Source organism: Natator depressus, chromosome 18 (assembly GCF_965152275.1).
Source record: "Natator depressus isolate rNatDep1 chromosome 18, rNatDep2.hap1, whole genome shotgun sequence".
NCBI classification, from domain to species: Eukaryota; Metazoa; Chordata; order Testudines; family Cheloniidae; genus Natator; species Natator depressus.
In genome coordinates, this window is record NC_134251.1 from 3,719,208 (window position 1) to 3,741,927 (window position 22,720).

General features: G+C 47.7%; 1 protein-coding gene across 2 annotated transcripts in view; it reads right to left on the reverse strand.

Annotated features, from left to right (window-relative positions):
• Positions 1 to 13,260, reverse strand: part of WNT4 (Wnt family member 4) — a 28,494-nt gene extending 15,234 nt beyond the window's left edge. Inside the window, exon 1 of one of the 2 annotated variants that reach the window (XM_074975414.1) lies at positions 13,114 to 13,260. In XM_074975414.1, the coding sequence (XP_074831515.1) occupies positions 13,114 to 13,190 (77 nt within the window). In that variant the 5' untranslated portion in view covers positions 13,191 to 13,260. The remainder of the gene's footprint in view (positions 1 to 13,113) is intronic. The other variant, XM_074975415.1, reaches the window with a different exon arrangement.
• Positions 13,261 to 22,720: the final 9,460 nt, after the last annotated feature.

A 22,720-nucleotide genomic window follows, 5' to 3' on the forward strand; every position in this document is an offset into this window, starting at 1 on the left:
ATGCATTTTAATACACAAAATGTAAATGTATACATCTAGGAATAAAGAATGTAGGCCATACTTACAGGATGGGGGACTCTATCCTGACAGGCGATGACTCGGATAAAGATTTGGGGGTCATGGCGGATAGTTAGCTGAACCTGAGCTCCCAGTGCGACGCTGCAGCCAGTGGGATTCAGGGATGCATAAACAGGGGAATCTTGAGTAGTTAGAGATTATTTTACCTCTGGATTTGGTACTGGTGAGACTGCTGCTGGAATAATGTGTCCGGTTCTTGTGCCCCCAATTCAAGAAGGATGTTTATAAATTGGAGGGGGTTCAGAGAAGAGCCATGAGAATGATTAAATGATTAGAAAACCTGCATTACAGTGATAGACTCAAAGAACTCCATCTACTGAGTTTAACAAAGAGAAGATTAAGGCATGACTTTATTACAGTCTGTAAGTACCCAATATGGGGAACAAATATTTCATAATTGTTCTTCAGTCTAACAGACAAATATGTAATACAATCCAATGGCTGGAAGTTGAAGCTAGACAAATTCAGACTAGAAATAAGGTGTAAATTTTTAACTGTGAGAATAATTAACCATTGTCACAATTTATTAAGGTTTGTCATAGATTCTCCATTACCTACAATTTTGAAATCAAGATTGGATCTCATTCTAAAAGACCTGCTCTAGGAATTATTTTGGGGCAGTTCTCTGGCTTGTGTTATACAGAGGCCAAGCTAGATGATCATAATTGTCCCTTCTGGCCTTGGAATCTATGAATTTCCTTTCCAGTAAGATGTGTCTAGGGATCCAATTAGCAAATAGATCCTATGAAGATCAGAAAGTCAAATTCCCCTGGGTAAACTGACCCACCGGAGTACAGGTGCTGGGCTTTTGTGGACCATGAAGAAGAAAATGCATAACCCAAGCATCATTTGATTCCCAAAGTAAGGGACTCTTTAAGTCACTTCTGCTTCAAACTATTTCCCCAAGTAACCACCTGGAAGCCCTTCCAGGGCTAGAAGATGGCCCAGAATCAGAACCAGAGTCTCTCAAACTTTCCTTAAAGTTCTCCCCACCTACATATTGACTGTTTCCATTGGAACTATTCCTCTACAAAGTCCCTCAGCACAATAAGCAAACAGCAAGGCCCCACAGAGAAGGCATTACATCCTACTTTAGATAGGTATTTTCCTTCCTTTCTCATATTGGGTCTAGAACATAGCAAAGGAGCCAATTAGTCCCATGGTTCATTTGTAGTGGACTGGCTTTCTTTTAGTGACACTGTCACTTGCAGTGTATACCTGTTACTCTTCTTTCCTTTAGCCTTTATGTCTCAGGAATTTGTCCACAACTGTAGTTCCCTGTTTAAAAACCAAAAAGGTCTCTTCTACACAAAAGTTGCATTGGTTTAACTAAGGCAGTATAAAGACACACCTTAGGTATATCGGTACAACTTTGTGTTTAGACTAGGCCAAATCTCACAATTTAAAAACGTCTGCAACTCATCTCCTCTGCAATTGTTTTGTCTGCAATGCTGCAAGATCCCTCCTAACCTTAGGGCTCTTTTAAAAATTAATCTTGTTTTTATTTAAAATATTCCCAAGGATAATAGCAACTTCAGGGGAGAGTTTCCAGGAGCAAGAACAAGACAGAGAAAGCCATACAGGTTGGCAGATAAAACAGAAATTAGGGGAGATAAACCTCTGCATTTCCCACTACTGAGAATCTGAGCAATTGAGATGTTCAATAAAGGCAGAGATCAGGGAAGACATATCAAGTGTCTTGCAGAGAAGAAGCCATTTGGATTTTTAAACATATCTATTCTGGGTGTGTTGGTGCCTCTGATGTTCTTGTTCTGTGACTACTGTAGTGAATGAGCACGGGGCCATCTCTGTGATTCTAGCGCCACCAGACCTTATTTCCAGAAACATACCAACACACTGGAGGGCGCTCCAAAGAGTCACGGAAATTAGCAGAAGGGTGGATGGATCGAGGAACGATTAAGAGTTAAATAAAGAATGTATAATTTGGTTTAGAATTAAACAGAAACCTCAGTCTGAAAGACCCCCGACAGTGAGCTTCGTTAGACTGTGGAACAGTTCGCCTAGGGCAGGGGAAGCAGACCAGGCGGCCAGAACTTTTTAAAAGACTGGGCAAAACACTAGTAAGTGTACAATGGAAAGCATTGGCTGGGATTAGATGGGGCCTAGGATTGGTTTTGGTTGAATTGTTCTGCTCTCCTTGACTCAGACACCTTCTTTAGTCACTGCCCTATTTCCATCCACCCCACTCTGCAAAATGCTGGAGAAAGGTGCCTTTTCTAATCTCCCATGTGACCTTGCACACAACAACCTGCACCAGGCTGGTTTTCACTCTGGCCATAGCACAAAAGCTGCCCTCTGTTTAGACAATGGCCTGTGTTACACTGACTATGGCCCCTTCTGCCTAACTATCGCATCCACGCAACCACTCTCATCCTCCTGGACTACAGCACATGATGAGACACAGTCACACTGCTATAAAAGGTTGAGGCCCTCTGAAAGTGACCGTTTCAAGCAGTCTCTCTTACATTGATTTGTGTGAGTTTAAAAAGGGCAAGTCACAACTTTGAAGGCGTAAGGAGCCATTAAGATCATCTAATCTGGCCTCCTGTATAGCGCACACCAGAGAATTTCTCACTTAGCAATTCCTGCATCAAGCCCAGAACTTCTGCTCTAGCTCAATTTGATATTTGAGACAGTGATGTCCCATCTTGACTTAAAGCGATGGAGACTCTACCACATTGCCGGCAAAGCTGTTCCAATGGTTAATTACCCTCCCAGTTAAAGATCTGCCCCTATCGCCAGTCTGAACGCATCTAGCTTCAGCTTCCAGCCACTGGTTCTTGTTCTGCCTTTGTTTGCTAGATTCAAGAGGCTTTTGCCATCAGAAATCTTCTCCCAATGTACCTACAGCTTGCTCAGGTCACCTCTGACCCTTCTCTTGGCTAAACTCGATAGATGGAGCTTCTTTAAGCTCTTGCTGTAACTGAGACGAGTCGGACAGGACGCTGGAGCCTGAGGGCTAGGTAGCAGATGGTCGCTGTGGGGAGAAGCAGCAGCAGCACTGGGGAGCAGGGAGGTGTTTATGCCTCAGGGATGATGCCTCATGGAATGCAGGGGAGAGACCGAGACTTTGGCCTCTAGAATCAAAGAAGCGTGACTGGAGCAGCCCCAGAGGCTGTCGGAGCTGGCGAGGGGGGGAAGTTAACCTTAGCCCCCACCCCAGCATCTGCACAGAGCAGAAGGAGCTCTCTCCTCCACAGAGAGAGATATCTCCCCACCTTGGCATCCGGTTCTTCTAGGACACAGGGGGTTTACCCCTCTTCCCCAGGACCTGCCACAAGCAGAGCGGTTTCCTGGGAGAAAGGGGAGGCTCCCCAGGAAGGGGAAAGGACCTCACAGCATTGCTGCCAGAAGGAGAGAAAGGTCCTGACTGGATGCACCTGGAAGGAAGAGGGGCAATTTGACGATTCTCTCATTCCCACCCAGGGAGAAGGGGCTGGAGCAATCCCCCACCCCCCATGACTCTTTCAGGAGTGAATTACAGGACATGGAGAAGGGAATCCACTTCCTGTGGTTTCCTGATTGCCCTCTCTCCACTGTCAGCTCAAGGCCTGAGGAGAATGTCCTTGTGAACAGCTGAAGAGCTCACATTTGTATTCTGCACACTCCTTAGGTACATTCATGTACTTCTGCACTGCCACACACTGCACTACTGTCACTGCCCAGCCAGTGATGCCGCACACCTCCAGCGTCTGTCAGCCCACTCACGAACTCTGCAGTGGTGTAGCAGTAAATGCATTGCACAATATGGGGCATGTTGCAATACCTCTATGCTACTGCACAGACATACCATGTCATGCACTAACACAATTCAGCAATCCTTGATTAGCACAATCAGCTCGTGTGCTGCCAGAGCAGGGAGTACAAAACCCAGGGATCTGTCGGAGGTGGATACAATACATCAAGCATCTGCCTAAGTCTGGGAGCTTTCACCCATGGCCATTTGTCATTCATGGCTCTGTGGCAACATCTCACTATGCATCCTACCTAGAGAGGCCCTTTGCCATCTCCCGCTAGTCAGACACTGTTTTCTGTAACTGTTTTTTAATGAAAAAAGAAAAGGAGGACTTGTGGCACCTTAGAGACTAACCAATTTATTTGAGCATGAGCTTTCGTGAGCTACAGCTCACTTCATCGGATGCAATGGAAAGCGTTGTCCCTGAATTGATTCTTTGAATAATTCTGTTTCGGGCATTAGACTAGGATGTCTCTATATCTTGATCTTCCTGTCACATCAGCCACACATTTGTTCTTCTCTTGGCTTTGCTTTTCAGCTCCCAATTTCCACCTCTAGTTAAAAGTGACCAAGTCAGTCTCTCAGTGTGACACTTCCACACGATTACAAGCTTCTGCCACACTAGGCTTCACACTCGTCACCTGCCCTCGCATGCCAGTCACAGCACCACTCCTCAAATTTGGCCTAGCTAACTGTCCCACTCCCCATCACAACAGGGGATCAGCCAGACCAAACCTGTCACAACGCCGGAGCAGGGAGCCAGCCCCATGGGATAGGAGCCACTGCTGCAGGGTGAGTGCAGGACAAACTCACTCTCGTGCAGGCCCACGACCCACCTAGAACCTTCCCCAGACCCACTGGGGGAGGCACAACTCTGGGAAACACTGCTCTGTACTATGGCACTGCTGCACACCTTGCAAACCTATTGCTGCCTGCTGGCACACAGACGTTTCCTGCCACACATACTGCTCTGTGCCAAGGTTTCTTTGCCACAACAGTCACAGAGTCTGAGAAATGCTGTCACTGCTGACTCTCTATGTGCTGCTGACACTGTCACAAGCCTGTCATGCAGTGCTGAATATGGTCCAATTGCTATTATTCTAAAGGAGAAAAGTGCCATTGGCACTGACTCGATCTTGTTGCTCAACCTTCAAATCAGGAAACATTGCAAGAGAGTCCAACTTTACAATGCCATTACCCCAATGTGCACACTGGCAGGCCGACAAGACCCCAGGGGCGGCACTAACTTGCACAGAACTTACAGGAGTTCATGAACTGGTTTAACTGAATATAAATGCAAAAACTCACAATATTAACTCTTCACTGTATCTTCCTCAACACGTGAAGAGGAACTGCTCCTCTGTTGGCTGTAGCATCCAAGTGCTGGCCGTTCTGAAGTCTGCAGCAACTCTAAGAAGTTGCTGTGTCTGCTAAAAGTTGCAGTTGCCACCACAAAACCACTGCCCACAATTTTCTTACAGCCGTAAATATTGCCAACCCGAGCGTCTAAAAATCCTGAGTCAGGGTCCCCTGGGTCATCAGATTTTTATAAAAACTAGCATATTTGGGGGGGTTTATTTGCCTTCTGGATTGAGCCTTTAGGGACCACTTGAGTCATGTTTTCAAGCTTCTCTCTGAAACGAAGAGGACTAGAAACTTTTTAAGTGAAAGCTGAGATTCTCTTGTATTCACATGATTCCAGGATCCAAGGCTTAAAAATATCCACAAAATACCATGGAAGTCAGTGAACCTGCCTTGGTGAAAACATACGAAAACATGCCAGAAACAGATTCTTGAGTTTGTCTGGCACTTTTATCACTTAAGGAAGTCAATAGACTGCTTCCACGTATGCCATCCAAGACAAGTTAGTGAAGGGGATGACAATGAACCAGAGATGCAGGAATGGGGGGGGGGGGGAGAGGGAGGGGCCCTGCAGCACCCCCTGTCTTGAATCCTTCATATACAGGGTTTACAGTTTGGTTCAATGGCTTCCAGCACCCGCACTATAAAAATTGTCCAGCACACGTGACACTCCTATAGCTGAATGACACAAAGAGCAGCAACTGTAACAGTCCATCACAGGCTCAGATAACTGCAGGGTCCATTATAGGCTCAGAAACCAGCATCACAGGCAGTTCCAGGAACGAGGCAGACAGAAGTCCATTTTCCTTACCATTGTTTTGGCCTTGGAGCTCACAGGAACCTTCCCCTTCTCAGCCTGGGAGGCAGCACTTTCTATTCCAGTTTCATTTCTCAGATACCCTCCTTCACACCCAGATTCAGGGTGGTTCCGGCATGCCACTAGCCACCAGGGACCACCTGCTCAAAAAGCCCCAAATAAGGACGCTCACCATCACTAGCTATCTGAATATTACTGATCAATTTACCTCCTGTGTCCTGACAAACTTAGTCCTGGAGATTCCCGGCCAGCTAGGACCCGATTATTTATGGCATTACTAGCTTTTAAAAGGAGCCCGAGATCAGGGCCTTGCCCATCCCAGCTAATTCCAAAGTCTGGGAGATTTCAAAATGTTTTTTCTGCCACCAAGATACAAACCTTTAAGCCACTCGCTTGTTGTTTGGTTTTTTTTTTGGGGGGGGGGGGCGAGGGGGGAACTAAAGCTGGCTGGGCTTGTCGTAAACTGTTGCAATATTTTTTAATCTATTTTGAAATACAAATGTCCTACAGAATAAGTTGTAGCTTTTAGCTCTTCCTCCTCTTGCCCTCCATGGAAGGATGTCCCCACCTGCATAAGACTCTGGGGAGAGCTTGCTGCAATGCCTCCCTCAGGATTAGAGAGCAAAATATGAAGTGACAAAGCATTGATGGTGGGTCTCCAAAGGAACCCTGGGGCAGCGCAAGGGAGCTCCCCACCCCACTCACCAAATTTGTTCCCAAATCTGGGTCCTCAAATCTCTCCTCTCCCGGAATACTCCTAGTCAGCCATTCATTCTGCCTCCAGGACAGCGCTCACAACAAGATGTTCAGTATGCAAAGAGACTGTGGGTCTACCTTGCAGTGTTGGTCTGTCTGTTTTGTGCTGCCATAGGCTGGCTACCTGGGAGTGTCCACTATGTAAGGTCTGGAACAGGGAGAGTGGCCAGGGGAAAGGGGACATGGCAAGAATGCCTCTATGTTTCAGCCATTCCCACTTGCGCAGATCAGCCAGCACCTTGGGGCTCTCGGCAGCCAGACATCAGTTAGTACACCTTAGGGCTGCTCTATACCAGGGACTGGACCAGGCCACAGCTGGGCTGAAAAATCTAGAGCCACAAGGATGATGTAAAGGTAAAATCCATGAGTGGATTTTAGCCAGACCTGAGAATCAGGGCCTCTTGCTGCTATGAAGAAAGCTGGGAAATTGCTAGCTGAAGAGTACTCGGTCATCCACATCAAGGTAGTTGTAAAAGCAGAGCCAACCAGACAGAGAATTATCAACACAGGGCCCAGTTCCCCATCGCCCTGCACCATGGATAGCCATTTGCACCAGCACCATCAGAGTAAGCGCTACCAAATTAGAATTCTGCACTCACAACACCAACTTTGCAAAGGTGTCCATGAGATGAGGAGCCAGGCACAGGAGAATCAGGTCCTGTGTTTGCAAAGCACTGGGAGATCTCCGGATGAAAGGGGCTGTAGAAATGCAAAGCATTATTCCTTCCTCTCTGGCCCTATAACGCAAACAGAATGAGACCACAGAGACCAGCTTTCCAGCCAGCCTCACTTTGTAAGTCACAGATTTTTAGGTATTCATTGAACAGTCAAATCCACTTTCTTAAAGTTTAAACACCTCCCCACTTCCTCCCCCTCAAAACAAACAAAAAACCCCAACAACTGTGCTCCTGGCACTTTAAGCCAAATCTCAGCCCAGAGGGAAATGTTACTGCCACATCTCTACCCCCTATTTACAGGGGCTAAAGAGCTGCTGGCGGCACACCCTGCTATACAGCAGCTTAACCGCATCTCAGAATATTTACCTCACATGGAGAGCCTCCTGCAAAGCTCCCAGAGACCAACACAGTTTTAGCCGGATAACGGCATGAAAATGAAGGCAGTCGCTAATGGTTTCACGATGAGTGGGTGCCCAGGATTCTCCACACACAAGGGATCTTTTTTCTAGAGCTTCAAGAAAGTCGCCCTAATAATCCAAACAACCAGTCACATCTTAAAAGCCAATAGCGTCAAATACCGAGTTAGGAGAAACCAGGCTTTGTAGTGCCTGTTAGTTTACTGGCTATGGTTACCCAGTTAGATTGGAACTTGCCAACAAAGTTGTTCTGTGATGATTTCATTCACGCACCTAGAGTCAGAACTCTGACCATCCTCTCCCACTTCGGAGAGGTGCTCAGCTAGTACACTGCTGAGTGCTTGGGTCAGCGCCCCTTTGGAAAAATGCCACATGCATCCCATTTGCACCACCTAGAAAATGCCCTGGCACGTACAAGCCATGTTTTGGAGTGCATGCACAGGGTGCAGGGTTTGGAATATTTTAGCGCAAAACCACAATGAATCAAAAATTTAATTCAATCCTATAAGCCAGTCACAGTAACACTTGCAATGCAATGTGTTGGAAAGTAACACAAGTCATGGACTATCCAGGAGTGAAACGCCTATGCATGCAGCAAGCTTCTGTGCTCCTCTGGAGATCAGGGCTTAATTTGTAATGAAAGAGGTGCCAGGGCTCAAACAACCTTTTTTACTTTCATAACTGATGCAGGAAGCCTAGAGGTGCCAGGGCTATGAACTGCCAAGCCGTGAGGTGCCAGGGCTCATCCCTTGCACAAATTAAGCACTGCTGGAGATAATGTTTGGCCAACTGTGAGAGGCACGCAGAGGCCAAAAGGAGATGTTTTCTTCCCCTGGCACATACCCACACTCTGGGGCTCAGATCTACTGGGAACTGACCTTTCACTTCAGTATAGTGGTTTAGTATGAGGCTTCCACTGAGCCTGGAATTGTCGAGGAAAAGCAAGGCTACAGGTGTTATCAAAAAGGAGAAAGTTTCTAGTTCCAAATCTGGAAATGGCTTAAGGACAGAGATTTCCAGGACATGCAGCAAACCCAGCAGCAACTCCCAAAATCCAGAGACTGACAAAATATGCCTGAGGTTTACTTTCTAGCCAGATATCTTGGTTTGTTCAATGATCAGATTTTTCAAGCTCCCTTCAAACTCTGAAAGCCTCTGTAGCAGAATGATCCCTCTGAGGGACTGCAGGTCAGTCATTCCAGAAGATCCCAAGATGCTTCTCCTTTACAGATTATAAAACGCATAAACACTGGCACACAAACCAATCTAAACAGCCTTTCCGCAGCTACCTCCTTAGAGCTCTTCCATGCAAAGCAAGGAGTTTGTGAAAATGTCCAATTCAACTGTTACAAGCTGCCTGTCTCTGAAGCGTTTGGGGAATGCGAGTTCCAACAGGTTAAAAGAAGCTTTAGAAAAAAACTCTTGTCTTGTGAAATGCTCGCTGAGCTTAATCACTAATCCAGCAGGTTTCTGGAAAAATCAAACTCTCTACAGAGCTGTGCCACTGAACATACACACAAGCCTAAAGAAACATGCACACAAACACTACACATCTGTGCATAAAGGTAACACACATACCCAAAAGAGCCACACACTGCCTGCCCAGGCTGAATGCAATGGACATGGGCCATGTGTGCTGTACATACACATATATGTAGTATACACAGGCCTAAAGCAAGACACAACCCTACAATAAAGCAGAGCACTACAGAGCTCTGCACAGAATACACACGGTATGTAGGAAACATGCAGGGTATACTCATTCTCAGACTATCTGATAGCTCCCAGGTCCTTCTTTCCCTGTTTACTGCCTGAGGGCAGCCCTTTCTTTTTGATGTCAGGAGTGGGACTTGCCTGAGTCCAATAGGCAAAGAATAAAAACACCAAGTTGTAGATTGTCTTTTTATTGGACTAGCTACATTTGTTATGCCAGACTCCATTCTTTTCTTCCAAAAGCAGTGAAATGAATCTCTTGCTTTCCCTCCACACTGTTGGCTGGAATTGGTGCCTGGAAGTAAGTGCTTGGAATGAGCCCTCCACTCCCACAGAGCTTCATCCCCACATGTCCATCCTCTTAGAAAGATCCACTATAACCTAGAAAGTACAAGCTGTTGCACACAAGCCCCCAGTCGCTGGCAGCTAAAGCCGCCTATGCTCGGTTTTCTCAAACATGAACCAAGTGGGCTGCAATGCTGCAACACGCTCAGCTCCAGTCACGCAGTGTATAGAGGCCTAGGTACCAGGACTACATATCATAATAAGGCATTTCTCAGCCTTGCTGTAATACAAATACACAAGTTAATGCATAATCCCACCCAGCCAGTAGAAATCCCTCTCAGTACAGCCAACCCTTATGGGGGGGGGGGGGGAGTCTTACTCCCCTGGGTGGTTTCGCTGGAGGCCATTTTCATTGGTTACAACACAACTTCTCCTGCCCGCTATTCCTGTGAGCCAAACCCTCTTTGTCCAGAAGAAAGCTTTGGGGAAAGCAGCCTCCACTCCCACCACTGCATCTCCACGCTGCCGTCCTCTTACACACATCTACTTTTACAACACAACGACAACCTTCCTGTTACACAGAAATCCCACCCACTGGCAGATAAACAGCCACACATTCCCTGGCCCCTTCAATTTTTGGTAACCTTGTGTGTATGGGCTAAATGGCTGGGTGGGTGTGGGAAACCTAGCTCAGCAGTTTCTGTTGGTACTGCATCAAAACAGAGTGCAGGGAGAAGCCTGGAAGTGCTGGAGAGCTCAGAGTCCCTGTAAAAATCCCCAAATATTAAGATGATTCCATCTACAGAATTTTCCCCTTTTCCCAAAAGCCAGCACAGATGCTTGCCAGGCTAACACCTCTGCAAAGTTCCTGGTAGGGCCACTATCCTCAGCCAGTACTTCCCCTTTCAGTCCTGTCCACTGCAGAAACCACCACCAGAGATCCATGACATGTCTTCACCAAATGTGAGGCAGTGCCGCCTTGTGGTCTGCTCTAATCCACCCAGCATTTGCAAGAGGCCCATGCCACAAAACTCTTTCCATCTGACAAGGGAAAATAGGGGGAGCCCAGTAATAGAGCATGGGACAATTTATCCCATGTGACCCAAACAGGCTCCTTTATAGCACCCTTCTCATCCATCCATTTGAAGGATGACAGTGGCCACTCCAGGCACAGACTGGTCAGCACCTTGGTCTCCTTGGGCTGAGTAGCATCCTCTAAAAACCACTCAGCCACCACTGGCTTAAACAAGGGATAAAGCATTGGCACCTGTGGACTACAGAGTGGAATGGGGGGCATAGACGTGCTGTGGCTGACTGGGTATTCACTGTGGTAGCTGAAATTTAATGTCTCTGGAGATTAATCTCCTTTCCTGAAACACTCATCACTCCTGTTCCTGCCCATGGGAGATTCAGGTGCAGAGGAAAAGGCAAACTGGCCCTTCATCTTTATTGTTATGCTACGAGTGGTAAATGTAGCCATGGTGGCTTGTGCCTCTGCGGTGACCCAAGCCATCGACAGTGCAACAGTCACTCTGCTGCAGAGACTAGATTTGTTAAACCCTTGAACTGGGCTCTAATTAGAATTCAATCACAGCCTCCGAGGCTGATAAAAGCTGGGAGCCGCAGCCTCCCCACCCACCAGAAGAAATCAATTAGTCAAACTGATAGTTAATGCAAAGTTTGGAGAAAGATGCTGCCCCTCCCCCACCCCACCCCCAGCAGAGCCCCCCCAAAGGGCCCGTTTCAGGGAGCACTTCCCTCAGCCTTGGCAAAGCTCTGGTGGAATTTTCTAGAACATGTGGCAGTTTCCCTCCTTGTTTACCTTACAAGTTATCTCAGTGTTTGTTCCAGGTCTTCCTAATCTAACTGGGCTCCTCCACATCCTACCGTCAGGATTTGCATTTCTAGAGCTCCTCATCCCAGAGAGCCCCACAGCACCACTGATCTCCAGAGCTTTGGGGCAGCATGTGCCAGCCAGGTGGCGAACGCAAGGAGGAGGGGAAGCAAACCCCTACTCTTCTAACTAGGGCCAGGAGAGATCCAGTGTCTATCAGCGCAGACAGGCCCTGAGGGTGGGGAAGAGAAAAGACTTCTGCTAAATTGGGCTGTAGATTTGTAACTTTGCCATTTTCTCTCTCCCCACTTCACCAAATCCTGTCCCCGGCCATTCCCTCGCTTATCAGAACCGCAGCAAAACCCAGGCTGCGTTTTGACCTGAGCTCTGACCTCAGGGCCTTGGTGCTACACAGATTAGTAACTTAAGAACAAATGCAGATGTAGCTTCTGCTTCCATAAAGTTATACTATAACTAGCCTAAATAATAAATAATAATTCTTCAGGGGAAGAGCTCTGCCTCACCTCTGTGGGCACACAAGTGCTGGAGTTCAGCCCAGTTAGTCACACCGCAACCCAGGAAGCAGGCCATGACCTCAGAGCAACAGCAGGGAGGACATGTAGGGCAACTTCACTGGGGGCATTTGTTCTTTCCTCCCCACAAGGAGAAACCCTCCCGCACCCCCTGCTCTCCATGGAAACCCAGGCTACACCAGTACTGCTCTTTAACTGGTTAGGACACCAGCACACCCAGAGGGGAAGGGGGGTCCCAGGAGGGCTGCGAGTAGTGCTGCCTGAGGCGGCCGCAGGAGACGAGGGTCATGCTGGGACTGGGACAGATAAGCAAGCAAAGGGGCTGAGTGCGGCGGGCGGCCAATGTCAGCGCCTGCAGCTGCTGATCAGGTAGAGCCCCGCTGCCGAGCTAGCGCCTCGCTGCCGAGCCTGGAGCAAGAGAAAGGAAGCACCGTGCGCAGCCACTGGGGGTCACTTCTCGAGCCCGGCCAGCCCCGCTCCCGGCGGGTTAGTCGGTTGCCCCCTCGGATTTTCTCCGTGGGGAAGACGAGGGGCGGCCGGCTTGGCGCAGGGGAGATCCCAGCCCTAGGGAGGGAACAAAAGGGCTAGAGGGACTCCCCGCCCCCCAAGCGTGGGGCCAGGCAGGCTCCGGCGCCGCACCTTGAAGGCAGCGAGCTCCCAGGCGGACTCGGCTCCGCAGGGCTCGGAGCAAGTGCCGCCCGCACTGACACCCCCTGCCCCGCAGCGGCCGGCTCGGCTCCCGGGGCGGGCAGGGTCCCGGCTCGGAGCCTCTCGGCGCCCCCGCAGAGCCCAGCGCGGGGGCGCCGGGCAGGGAGCCGCCGGCCCCGGAGGCACCTGCTCCGCGGCGGGTCCGCCCCCAGCCCCGCTCCCCGGCCCCGCACTTACAGCCAGTTGCTGGCGTTGGCCGAGAAGGCGGCGAGGATGACGAGCAGCAGGGAGCGCAGGGAGTACTGCGGGCTCATCCTGGAGGGCAGCCGGGCAGGGAGCCGGCGGGGCAGCTGCCCTGCCCGAGCCAGGAGCCCTGGCGGCGGCGGCGGGACGACCCCCTGCTCCGGGCTGCAGGGCGCCCCGCCGGGCAGCCGATCCTCGGCGCCCAGGAGCTGGCAGGGCAGGTGCGGCGCAAAGCTGGGGCGCTGCCCGGCTGATGCGCCCGCGGCTACCGCTGAGCCAGACTGTCAGCTCGGCCGGCCGATCGCAGGATGGAGCCGCGGGGAGAGCGAGCGGGGGGCGGGCCGGGGGCGGGAGGAGGAGCGGGGGCGGCCCCAGGATGCGGCTACCTGGGCGGGTCCGCAGGCCGGGGACACCCCCAGGGCGGGACAGGGACGGCTCCGGAGAAGTGCTGCGGGCGGCGCAGCCAGCCGGACGGGGCGACCTGGGCCGGCGCGTCGGCTGTGCCTCGTCCCAGCCCTGCTCCTCGGCGGGTCTCTCCACAGCTCGCCGCTGTGGCCAGCCCCCCTCTTGGGGTTCGGGCCAGAGCCCCGGTCCTCATCCTGCGGGGAGTGAGAGAGCCAGAGCCCTGCCAGCGGGAAGGCTGGGAGGAGGGTTAGCGCCCCTTGGTTCTTGGCGGGGTTCGGACTGGGCCAGTGTGCCCTGGTCCCTTGTCCCGGGACCTTTCCTAAGCTGGCTTCTTGCTCTCGAATCTCAGCTGCCTTCAAAGTCGCTGGCTAGCTGCAAATGTTGAAAATGTGAGCTGAGTGCAGCTGAAAGGAAGATGTCTGCCTGAGTTTGCAGAGAGCCTGAAACAGCAGCTCTGAGTTGCCCAGTTCATTTCAGTAGGTGCTGACTGACACACCAGTGAGGATCCTTCACATGCCACCCTTGCACTGCTCTGTCACTGCTCAAAGCAGGTGAGAAAATGGACAATCACACCATGAGGAGCTTATGCAGTATCATTTACATTCCAGTAGCACCTATTGGCAATAAGTGCAATCAGGACGGTTTTGTGCTGGGCGCTGCATGCACCCAATCAGGGACAGACCCTGCCCCAAGGAGACAACAAGCTCAATAGACAAGACAGACAGAGGATGGGAGGAAACTGGAGCACAGAGATGAAGGGATTTGCCTAAGGTCACCCAGCAGGTCAGTGGCAGAGACAAAATTACAACCCAGGTCTTCTCACTCCCAGGACTGTGGGGAAAATTTACCAGCATAATTATACAGCTATACCAGTATAACCCCCTGTATGCACACTCTTATTCTGGAATAAGTGTGCCCACAGGGGGAGTTTACACAGAAATAATGCCAGTAAATTTCCTTGTGTAGACAATCCCTCAATCCAGTTTCTTAACCACTAGACCCCGTTGCTTCCAGAGCTACATGTTCTATGGTGGCAGTTCACTTTGGCACCCTGAGTGGGTGAACTTGGGAGATATGGCCCTTTATTTTTCTCTTTCTGACCCTCTTGCCCCCTGCCTGTCAAGGAGCTCAGCCGTGGTATATTCAAACTTGAGTGAGGAAGAACTAAAATCAAGGAGTCCAGAGATCCCATATCATCACTTTTGAACACCCGCACAAGCCACTAACAGGGGTGTCTCATTTTCATGTCAAGTGGGCAGATATGTTGTGGGTGGACCCTGGAAAGTACCGTTACCTTCTCTCCCCCCCACCCCACCCTTCAACCCCCAGATCATAACCGCTTTGTTCTGCTGTTCTGATGATTTCTGGTGTCAAGGGGTTTAGGATCTCTGTTTACCCCTGAAAGTGAAGAAGATGTGGGAATATTCTCGCTTTGGGGGGCTCTCAGACCCTCTATGAAAATCAGTGGGAGATTTTCCACTGTCTTGAATGGCCTTTGGTCAGATCTTGAATGTAGGCAGAATAAGTGCAGAGAATTCTTAAGGGAAGGAAGACATAGAATAGCCCTATTTCAGGATGTAAAAATAATTCTTATTTATCTGTGAAAAACTGTAATGCTTGGTTTTTAGTTTTAATAATGCTCTTTTTGTTTCCAAGGACTGTTATGAAGAGGCCTTAAAGCAGTTTAACCCCACTGTTTTCAGAAATTTCCAAAACTACATCTAGAACTCCCAACTTGTGTTTTTTACCTTTGTAGGGTTTGCAAATTGCCAAATTCCATTAGCTAAAGATTGTTAGCAATACAGTTGACAGTTGTTCAAGGATAAGACTCTCCTCTTTTTGACAGTTTTATAGCTAGATTCTAAGCTTCCAATAACAGGGGTTTATGGTGCATCCAGGGACTAAATCTTAAGCGTAGCATGACAACAAGACTGCCTCTCAACTAATGTTAAAGGCAGATCCTGGAAGAAAGTGGGGGGAGAGTAGTGTAAGATTATGGGAACAGGAAGGTAGAACTTGTGCTTAGAATATCTGAGTATAGAAAGTTTTAATTCTCATTAAAGCAAAGGGGATAAATTAATGGCAGCCTTTGGGACATTTGCGGGCAAATCACATCTAGTTACAGCCGCCAATCAAATGTCTGGTTTTCATCTTCAGTATTTTAATAGGCTTAGAAATTCACAACCAAATGGAGTTGGGAAAAATTAGCTAACTCTCTGGTGTTTTTATCAGCAGGGAAGAACTATACAAGCTGGGTGTTTGCACAGTACCACCAATGACCCGGGTGTTTCCGTAGAATTATCACTGTGTCCAACAACCGGTTAAAATTCTTGTGTTAGAATGCTCTGTTAGGTTTTGAGTTGTCTCTCATTTGTACAGGGAGTGCTGCTCCCAGGGAGATTAGGAAGATGACTGTCAACCAGGTATCAAGAATTAAATCTGAGTCTGAACTTGTCTGGGGAAGTGAATGGTTCAAAATCCAGCCAGGAATCCCCAACAACCTGGTTTGACTGGGTCTCACCTGCAGGAGCCCCCTGCCCATTCATAATGTCCTCCCACATCACTTACATACAACACAGATAAGTGGCCTATTATTGAAAATGGTGGCAGGGATGATAGAGCGCCACAAAGTAAGGTGTCTGCTTGACATGAAATCCAAGATCCAGAGCAGCCAATATCATCTGGCATGACAAGAGCATTCAAAGAGAACACATTACTTAGGTCCATTACTGAAACCTCTTTTTACCATCGAGAAAACCTTGCCAAGCTGCTGTGGAGCTATTGGAGGGAAAAACACCCTCTTTTGTCTTTCCAACTTGATTTGCAGGAGCACCTGCTTGCAGTAGAGCAATAGGATGCACTTATTCAAAATACAGCAACTCACATCCTTCTAGGCACATGTTTGTCAGAGCATATTACTCCTATTTTAAAGTCTTTGAATTAATTCCCTGTCAAATCAAGTATCTGAGTTCAAAATTCGTTGATTTTCAGAGAGGTTCAAAATTCTCCTGAGGTCTCTTCTAACCCTAATCTTCAATGATTCGATGATTTATATTCAAGATCCTGAATGACTGTACCTGACTCTGCCCAGCCACTTTCTATCTTTATATTCCTGCTGATTATAAGGATCTGAACTAGCAGCTTATCTGGTTTTCTCTGCTAATAAATGTGAGTCAATGGGAAGCAGGACATTTTGTAACCATGTGCCCCAGCTATATAGTTCCCTGCCTGGTGCAATCAGAGATGTTTAATCCGTCTCTTCATTCAAGACAAAACTAAAGAAATATAGGGTTACTACAGCTTGTGACTGCTTTTCAGCTTTGAGTAGCGTCATTGTGAAGGGAAGACCTATTTTAAAGGCTAAAGGGAAGGAAGAGGTTGGAGCTACACGAATGGCTGTGGGATTCATGAGGTCCACCAAACCAAATCAAAAGCACAGTCCCTATAGTAAGGGAAAACCGAATGGCTCTACAGGAGGTGCAGGGCTGGGTACACACCACTGGGAGCTGGCCTAGCAGTCCCAGCTGTTTTCCTTCTTCCTTAGCTGCCCACTGTGCTTCATGGATGCCAGCTGGGCCCTGGGAGAGGGAATGGCTGATCTCCTCTCACACCCAAGGGTGTTGCATAGGAAGACCAGTGGGTTCCCTGAGCATGTTGCACAGTGCCATCTTGTGGCCACTGCCTGCATTTGTCAGGAAGTGCAAAGGCCGGAGGAAGTAGAGGGGAGAGACTTGGAGTGGAAACCTCCAGAGTTTAGGGATTCTCAGAATAGAACTCTGAATCTGGTTTTATCCATCACAGTGCTGATGTGATAGTTAGAGGCATTGTGCTGAGTCCTGAGACTCCCTGCATCATCACTGATACTGCAGTTTGGCAACGAGCAGTGGTTTGAGAAAGAAGTTTGAGAAAGACAGCAAGTCCCCCTGTATCACTGCTCTGCCTTCCAGCTTAAATACAACCAACCTCTATGCAGAATAGAAGGGGCAGCTGGACTCCTCCAGGGAGGCTGCCAATGGCTTGCCTGAAACAAGCAATGGGATGCTGACCCTCTCTCCCCATCTCATCCTTCCTTACAACCACTTCCTGCCTCCCCTTCCCTTTGTCTTCCTCCTGCAGCATTTCATTCTGCCCCTACTCCCTTTACCTTAGCCTGGGAGGCCTGCTGGCTTGAGTGAGGCAGGTTGGCCCTGGTTTCTCCCCCCTTCCTGGGTACGGCTGCTGCTCCCAAGCAGAGCAAGGTGAAACAGACCTGGAAACTACAATGCAGCATCTTTCTCCCCTGAGCAGCAGGAGAGGAAATCTGGGATCTTCACCCTTCACTCTCCCAGGTCATGGGTGAAAGTCAGTACCAAATCTTCACCCTCCTCATCTTCCTCAATTGGTGAGGGGTGAGGAGCAGTAATGCTATCAGATCCGAGGTGCTCCCCTGCTGGTTTTAAGATCAAATGGCCAAACTCTTCAGTTGTGCTGCTGCTTCGTATGATTTACAGTGAAGCAGCCTCACCTGCTGAGTCTATAACCTCCACCTGCTTCAGTCAGTGGCACTTTGTGATGGGGCGAAGCCCTTATAGAACTAGGAGTGAGGGACAGAGAGCAGGTTGGCTAGACAAACTGTCAATCATCCAGAGAGTCGAGGCAGGGCTTCTCTTCTCAGTAAAGGGCTCTGGGCAAGGAATCTGATGATGTTTTAAATAAAGTTTTGTTAATCCCTCCCCTCCCCCGCCCAACTGGGTCCTGCTGACTTGTGTGACCAGCCTTGCTACTGCAATCCACACTCCTCCGCCTGCTCCTAGGCCTTTGTCCAACTGGAGGTAGGTGGTAGGAGCTCCTCCTGTTTCACATGTTGAAGGACTGGGTCTGTCCACTAACATATGTCCCCAGGAGAAGGGAGTGGGGAAGGGCAGCCATTCTAATAGTGAAATCACAGGTTGAATTTCCCCCGTAGACCCATAGAAGGGTTGGAAAACCCACAATCTATGGGGACAATTCATAGAGCTGGCTCATCTGTGACCATGTGGCTTAGCAGGGCCGAATCTAGCTTCCTCTGTGCTGTGCCTGTAGCCATGAGCATTTACAGAGTGCAGTCTCACTGTTTCACTACCAATTGTTTCCATCAAAAAGATGTTTCAGCATATGCGCAGCATATGGATTTTACTACGATAAATGATCACAGCATTTGTTGGTGTTGTGGACCGTCTGCATAGCCACAAGATAAATGTGGGGCTAGTAATGCCAACTGTCTGTGCTAGAAGAAAGCAGGGCTGCTGGGGCACTAAACTAGAGATTGCCGAAAGAAAGTGAATCGCGAAAAGCTTGGGCACAGAAGTTCTGAATGAAAGCCGTCCCCGAAGGAAATAGGAGAGCGTGAACTGTCCGAGAAGATAACAACACTGACTCAGAGGTAGAGAAGTTTGTTTATTTTACAAACTCAGAAGTATGAGAAACTATAACTGTTAACAGACAAAAGCTGGAAATGGTCATTGATCTGGGGAGTGAATCTTTCATAGCTTTGTCTCTTTAAAGAACCCAGTTTGTACATTGGTACATTATTATCCAGTAAGAAACAATGTTTTGTCTATAGTTGGACAATACCAGTTCATTGTATGGGATATTTCAAAGTGCAGATCAGTTGGAAACCACATAGGCTCTGATTCAGCAAAGCATTTCAGCTTGTGCTTAATTTTATGAATATTATTTAGACTGTAAATGCTTTGGGACATGGACTGTGCGGCACAAAGCCCATTCTGTGCTGGCCTGTATAATAAATGATAATACTAAGGCCTTTCACAGTGCTTTGTATCCACAGATCTTAAAGCACGTCACAAAGGATGTCATTATTGTTATTCCCATTTCACCAATGGGGAAACTGAGGCACAGGGCAGTGATATGATTTCCCTCAGTCATCCAGCAGCAGAGCTGGGACTAGAACATAGGTTTTTGGAGTGCTAGTCCACTGCTCAGGCCACTAGACCATGCTACTGACCTAGGTGTTAATGTAATAAACATCATTAATAATAACCGTACCCACACCAGTCGCTCCATTGACATAAAGCTTTACTGAATCAGTGTGAGAGATGACATGCATGTTACTGAAGGGAAAATCAAAGCCCTTTTAGGTCAGAAAACCAGATTTGATGTATAAATTCTCCAGCAGGGAGTGGGAGAATGAAACGGTAAATCCCAGAGAACAGTTTGATAAGCCTGTCCAGGTATAGGATTTGTTATTGAAAGACTTTGCCATCTCCTGTGTCATTATCCTTGAATTTCTACAAAGTTGCACTAGTAGCTCAATGATTGATGTGTTCCACACTCCAGGACAGAAGCTGTGAATCAGCAAGTGGATAACATGCTAGGTGACAGAATTACTGAAGAGCAAGAGAGGATAGAATGAATATAAAATAGATGGCACACACACAAAAAGGTGACTAAGAGAAGTAGATAAAGCTGTAGTTAGAGAACATCATCTTCTAGCTACAAGTGATAATATTCTCCACACTTCACAATGCTCAAAAGTTTTCAATGAACTTGATGCTAAGAAAAAGTTTCTGACAGGCAGTATGATTGCTTGATTCCTGGAATCTGATGACATTTATTACTTGCTGTAGCTCTTACAGGTACTCTAATGTTTCTTGTGGACTTCCCAGTGCTCCTGAGGCTTATCAGATGGCTATGGATTCAATGCTCTGTAGTTTACCTGGAGTTGTTTATTATATGGATGATGGTGTCATCTTTGTGACAGTGAGTAACAGCTGGAGGGAAGGTTGAGATCTTTTTGATAAATTTCAAGGAAGGGGATTGAATTGAAGCTCAGTAGAAATAAATGTTGTTTTAACCTGAATGAAACACAAACATTAGAAGGTTTCATCACAGCAGATGGTATTAAGTCAGTCCCAAAGAAAGGGGAAGCTGTTCTTAAAGCCGTGAGGCCAGGACAATTGCACTCTTTTATAGAAACCTGTGGTTTTCTTATGAAATTTATTTCAAACTATCCAAACATTTTAGAGCCACTCTGATGACCAGTCAGCAAAGGTGCTGTATGACAGTGGAATTCACATACAGAAACAGCTTTGCAAGGATTCAAAATGCTTTAACAAATAAACTGTGTCCGGTACATTATAAACCAAATGAAATCAATATTTGCTGTAAGTGACGTTAGCCCAATTGACATATGTGTGTTCCAAGTGCAAAATGATGATTCCAGGAAAGCTGTGGCCTACTCCAGTGATTTACTATAAATGTGAAGAGGCTATTTTACAGACTGAACAGGAAGCCCCCTGGCTTTGTGTAGGTCATAGGACACTTTAATGTGTGTATTTGGGGATGTACATTTGTTTATATGACTCATCATAAACCCTTAATTCAAAGGTTAAATCCTAGCTAATCTATCATGCTACCACCTATCACCTACAATCCAACACCTAAGATGGAAAATTCACCCATGTGAGTTTACTAGGAACCACATCAAAAGAAAAAGTAATGTTGCTGATGCTTTGAGACCTCTTCTTTTTCCAGATACTGCCTCTGACCCGATAGCAGGTGGCTTAGCATGAAAGAATTTCAGTGTGTACCACAGATTTGCAAGCATTAACTGTGGAGGAACTAAAGATCCCTTCTCAGCAATCAGAGCTCTTATGTGAACTTTGTACAAAGGAGGAGAAAATGGCCAAATTGCATATTGGACAAACTTATTCCAATTCATAGAAATGAAAATGAATTGTCTATTCTGAATGGTACTGTATTAAGATGAGACTTCTATGATTCTGACTGAATCATGGTTCTAACCTCCAAGATGGGGTATCATAGTGGGCTTATGAGACTCATCAAGGTACTGTCCGAACTAAATAAACGTGTAGTAAGTCTTTGAGCTAACGTACTCAGATGTTGAACAACTGGTCATAAATTGTAACGAAACATCTATATGAGGACCAACCCCTCTCACTTTAAATTTATCACACAGCCCATGGGTATAGCAAGATATCCATCTGGCTGGGTCCACAATAGAACACATTTATGATGACTGACTATTCTCCAGGCTCATGGCCTCAGATATGTCAGTCACCCCCCATTACAGAGAGGGGAGGAGGTCTTTGCACATTGTGAATGTCACCCAGGATCAGGCCCGTTTTTTTTTCTGTTCAAACAATTTAATCTTTTGTCTGTTTTCAGCATGTACTTGGTCGCCATGGGCCCAATCCTGCAGGAAACTGAGTGACCCCTGAGCTGTGATCAGCACCTTCGACTGCCATTGACTGCACTCAGCACCTTGCAGGTTCAGACCCTTTAGGCTTGATACTACACCTGCAGTCAATGCGAGTTCTGCCCTGATGGCACTGAGCACAGGATGGAGCCCTGTCTCAGGAGAAAGGGCTCATTGACTCAGGACATTTTGAATCACGAGAAGCACAATAAATATAGCCCCTGCAAGAAGAAACCCTGTGACCTGTTTGTCCCAGGATGTCAACCCCCAGGACTGGGGGGGGGGAAGGTGAAAGTCTTAAGAAAACTGTGGAATTGACTAACAGCTGTAAAGGAAATATTGTAAACTAAGCCAGCAAGAACCACGGATAACTCATGCTGAAAGTCTTCTCCAGGGCACTGAGGCCAAGTGCCTAGCTTCCGCCAGGATTGGCAGCATGGGGCCATAGATGAGGCATTGCTCTCAGAGTCATGAATCCCAAGCTCTAATCCTGAGCAGCTCTGTGACATTACACAAATCACTTCCCATGTGTGTCTGTTTCCAATGTTTAAAAGGGGAGGATGATCCTGACCTTCCTTTGCAAAGTGTTCTGAGATCTATGAAGGCAAAAACTGCTGTATGAGAGCTAGGTGTTGCTATTCTTCAGGTGATATACGCAACTCTCCTAAGTGTCTGAGTCATTCCTTTGAATGTACATGGCCTCTTGGAGTGACATTGAGGAAGACTAGATAACTGGCTCCTTGGAACAAAGTGCTAGCTGTCTTCTCTTCAGCCTTTTCATAGAATCATAGAATATCAGGGTTGGAAGGGACCTCAGGAGGTCATCTAGTCCAACCCCCTGCTCAAAGCAGGACCAATCCCCAACTAAATCATCCCGGCCAGGGCTTTTTCAAGCCTGACCTTAAAAACTTCTAAGGGAGGAGATTCCACCACCTCCCTAGGTAACGCATTCCAGTGTTTCACCACCCTCCAAGTGAAAAAGTTTTTCCTAATATCCAA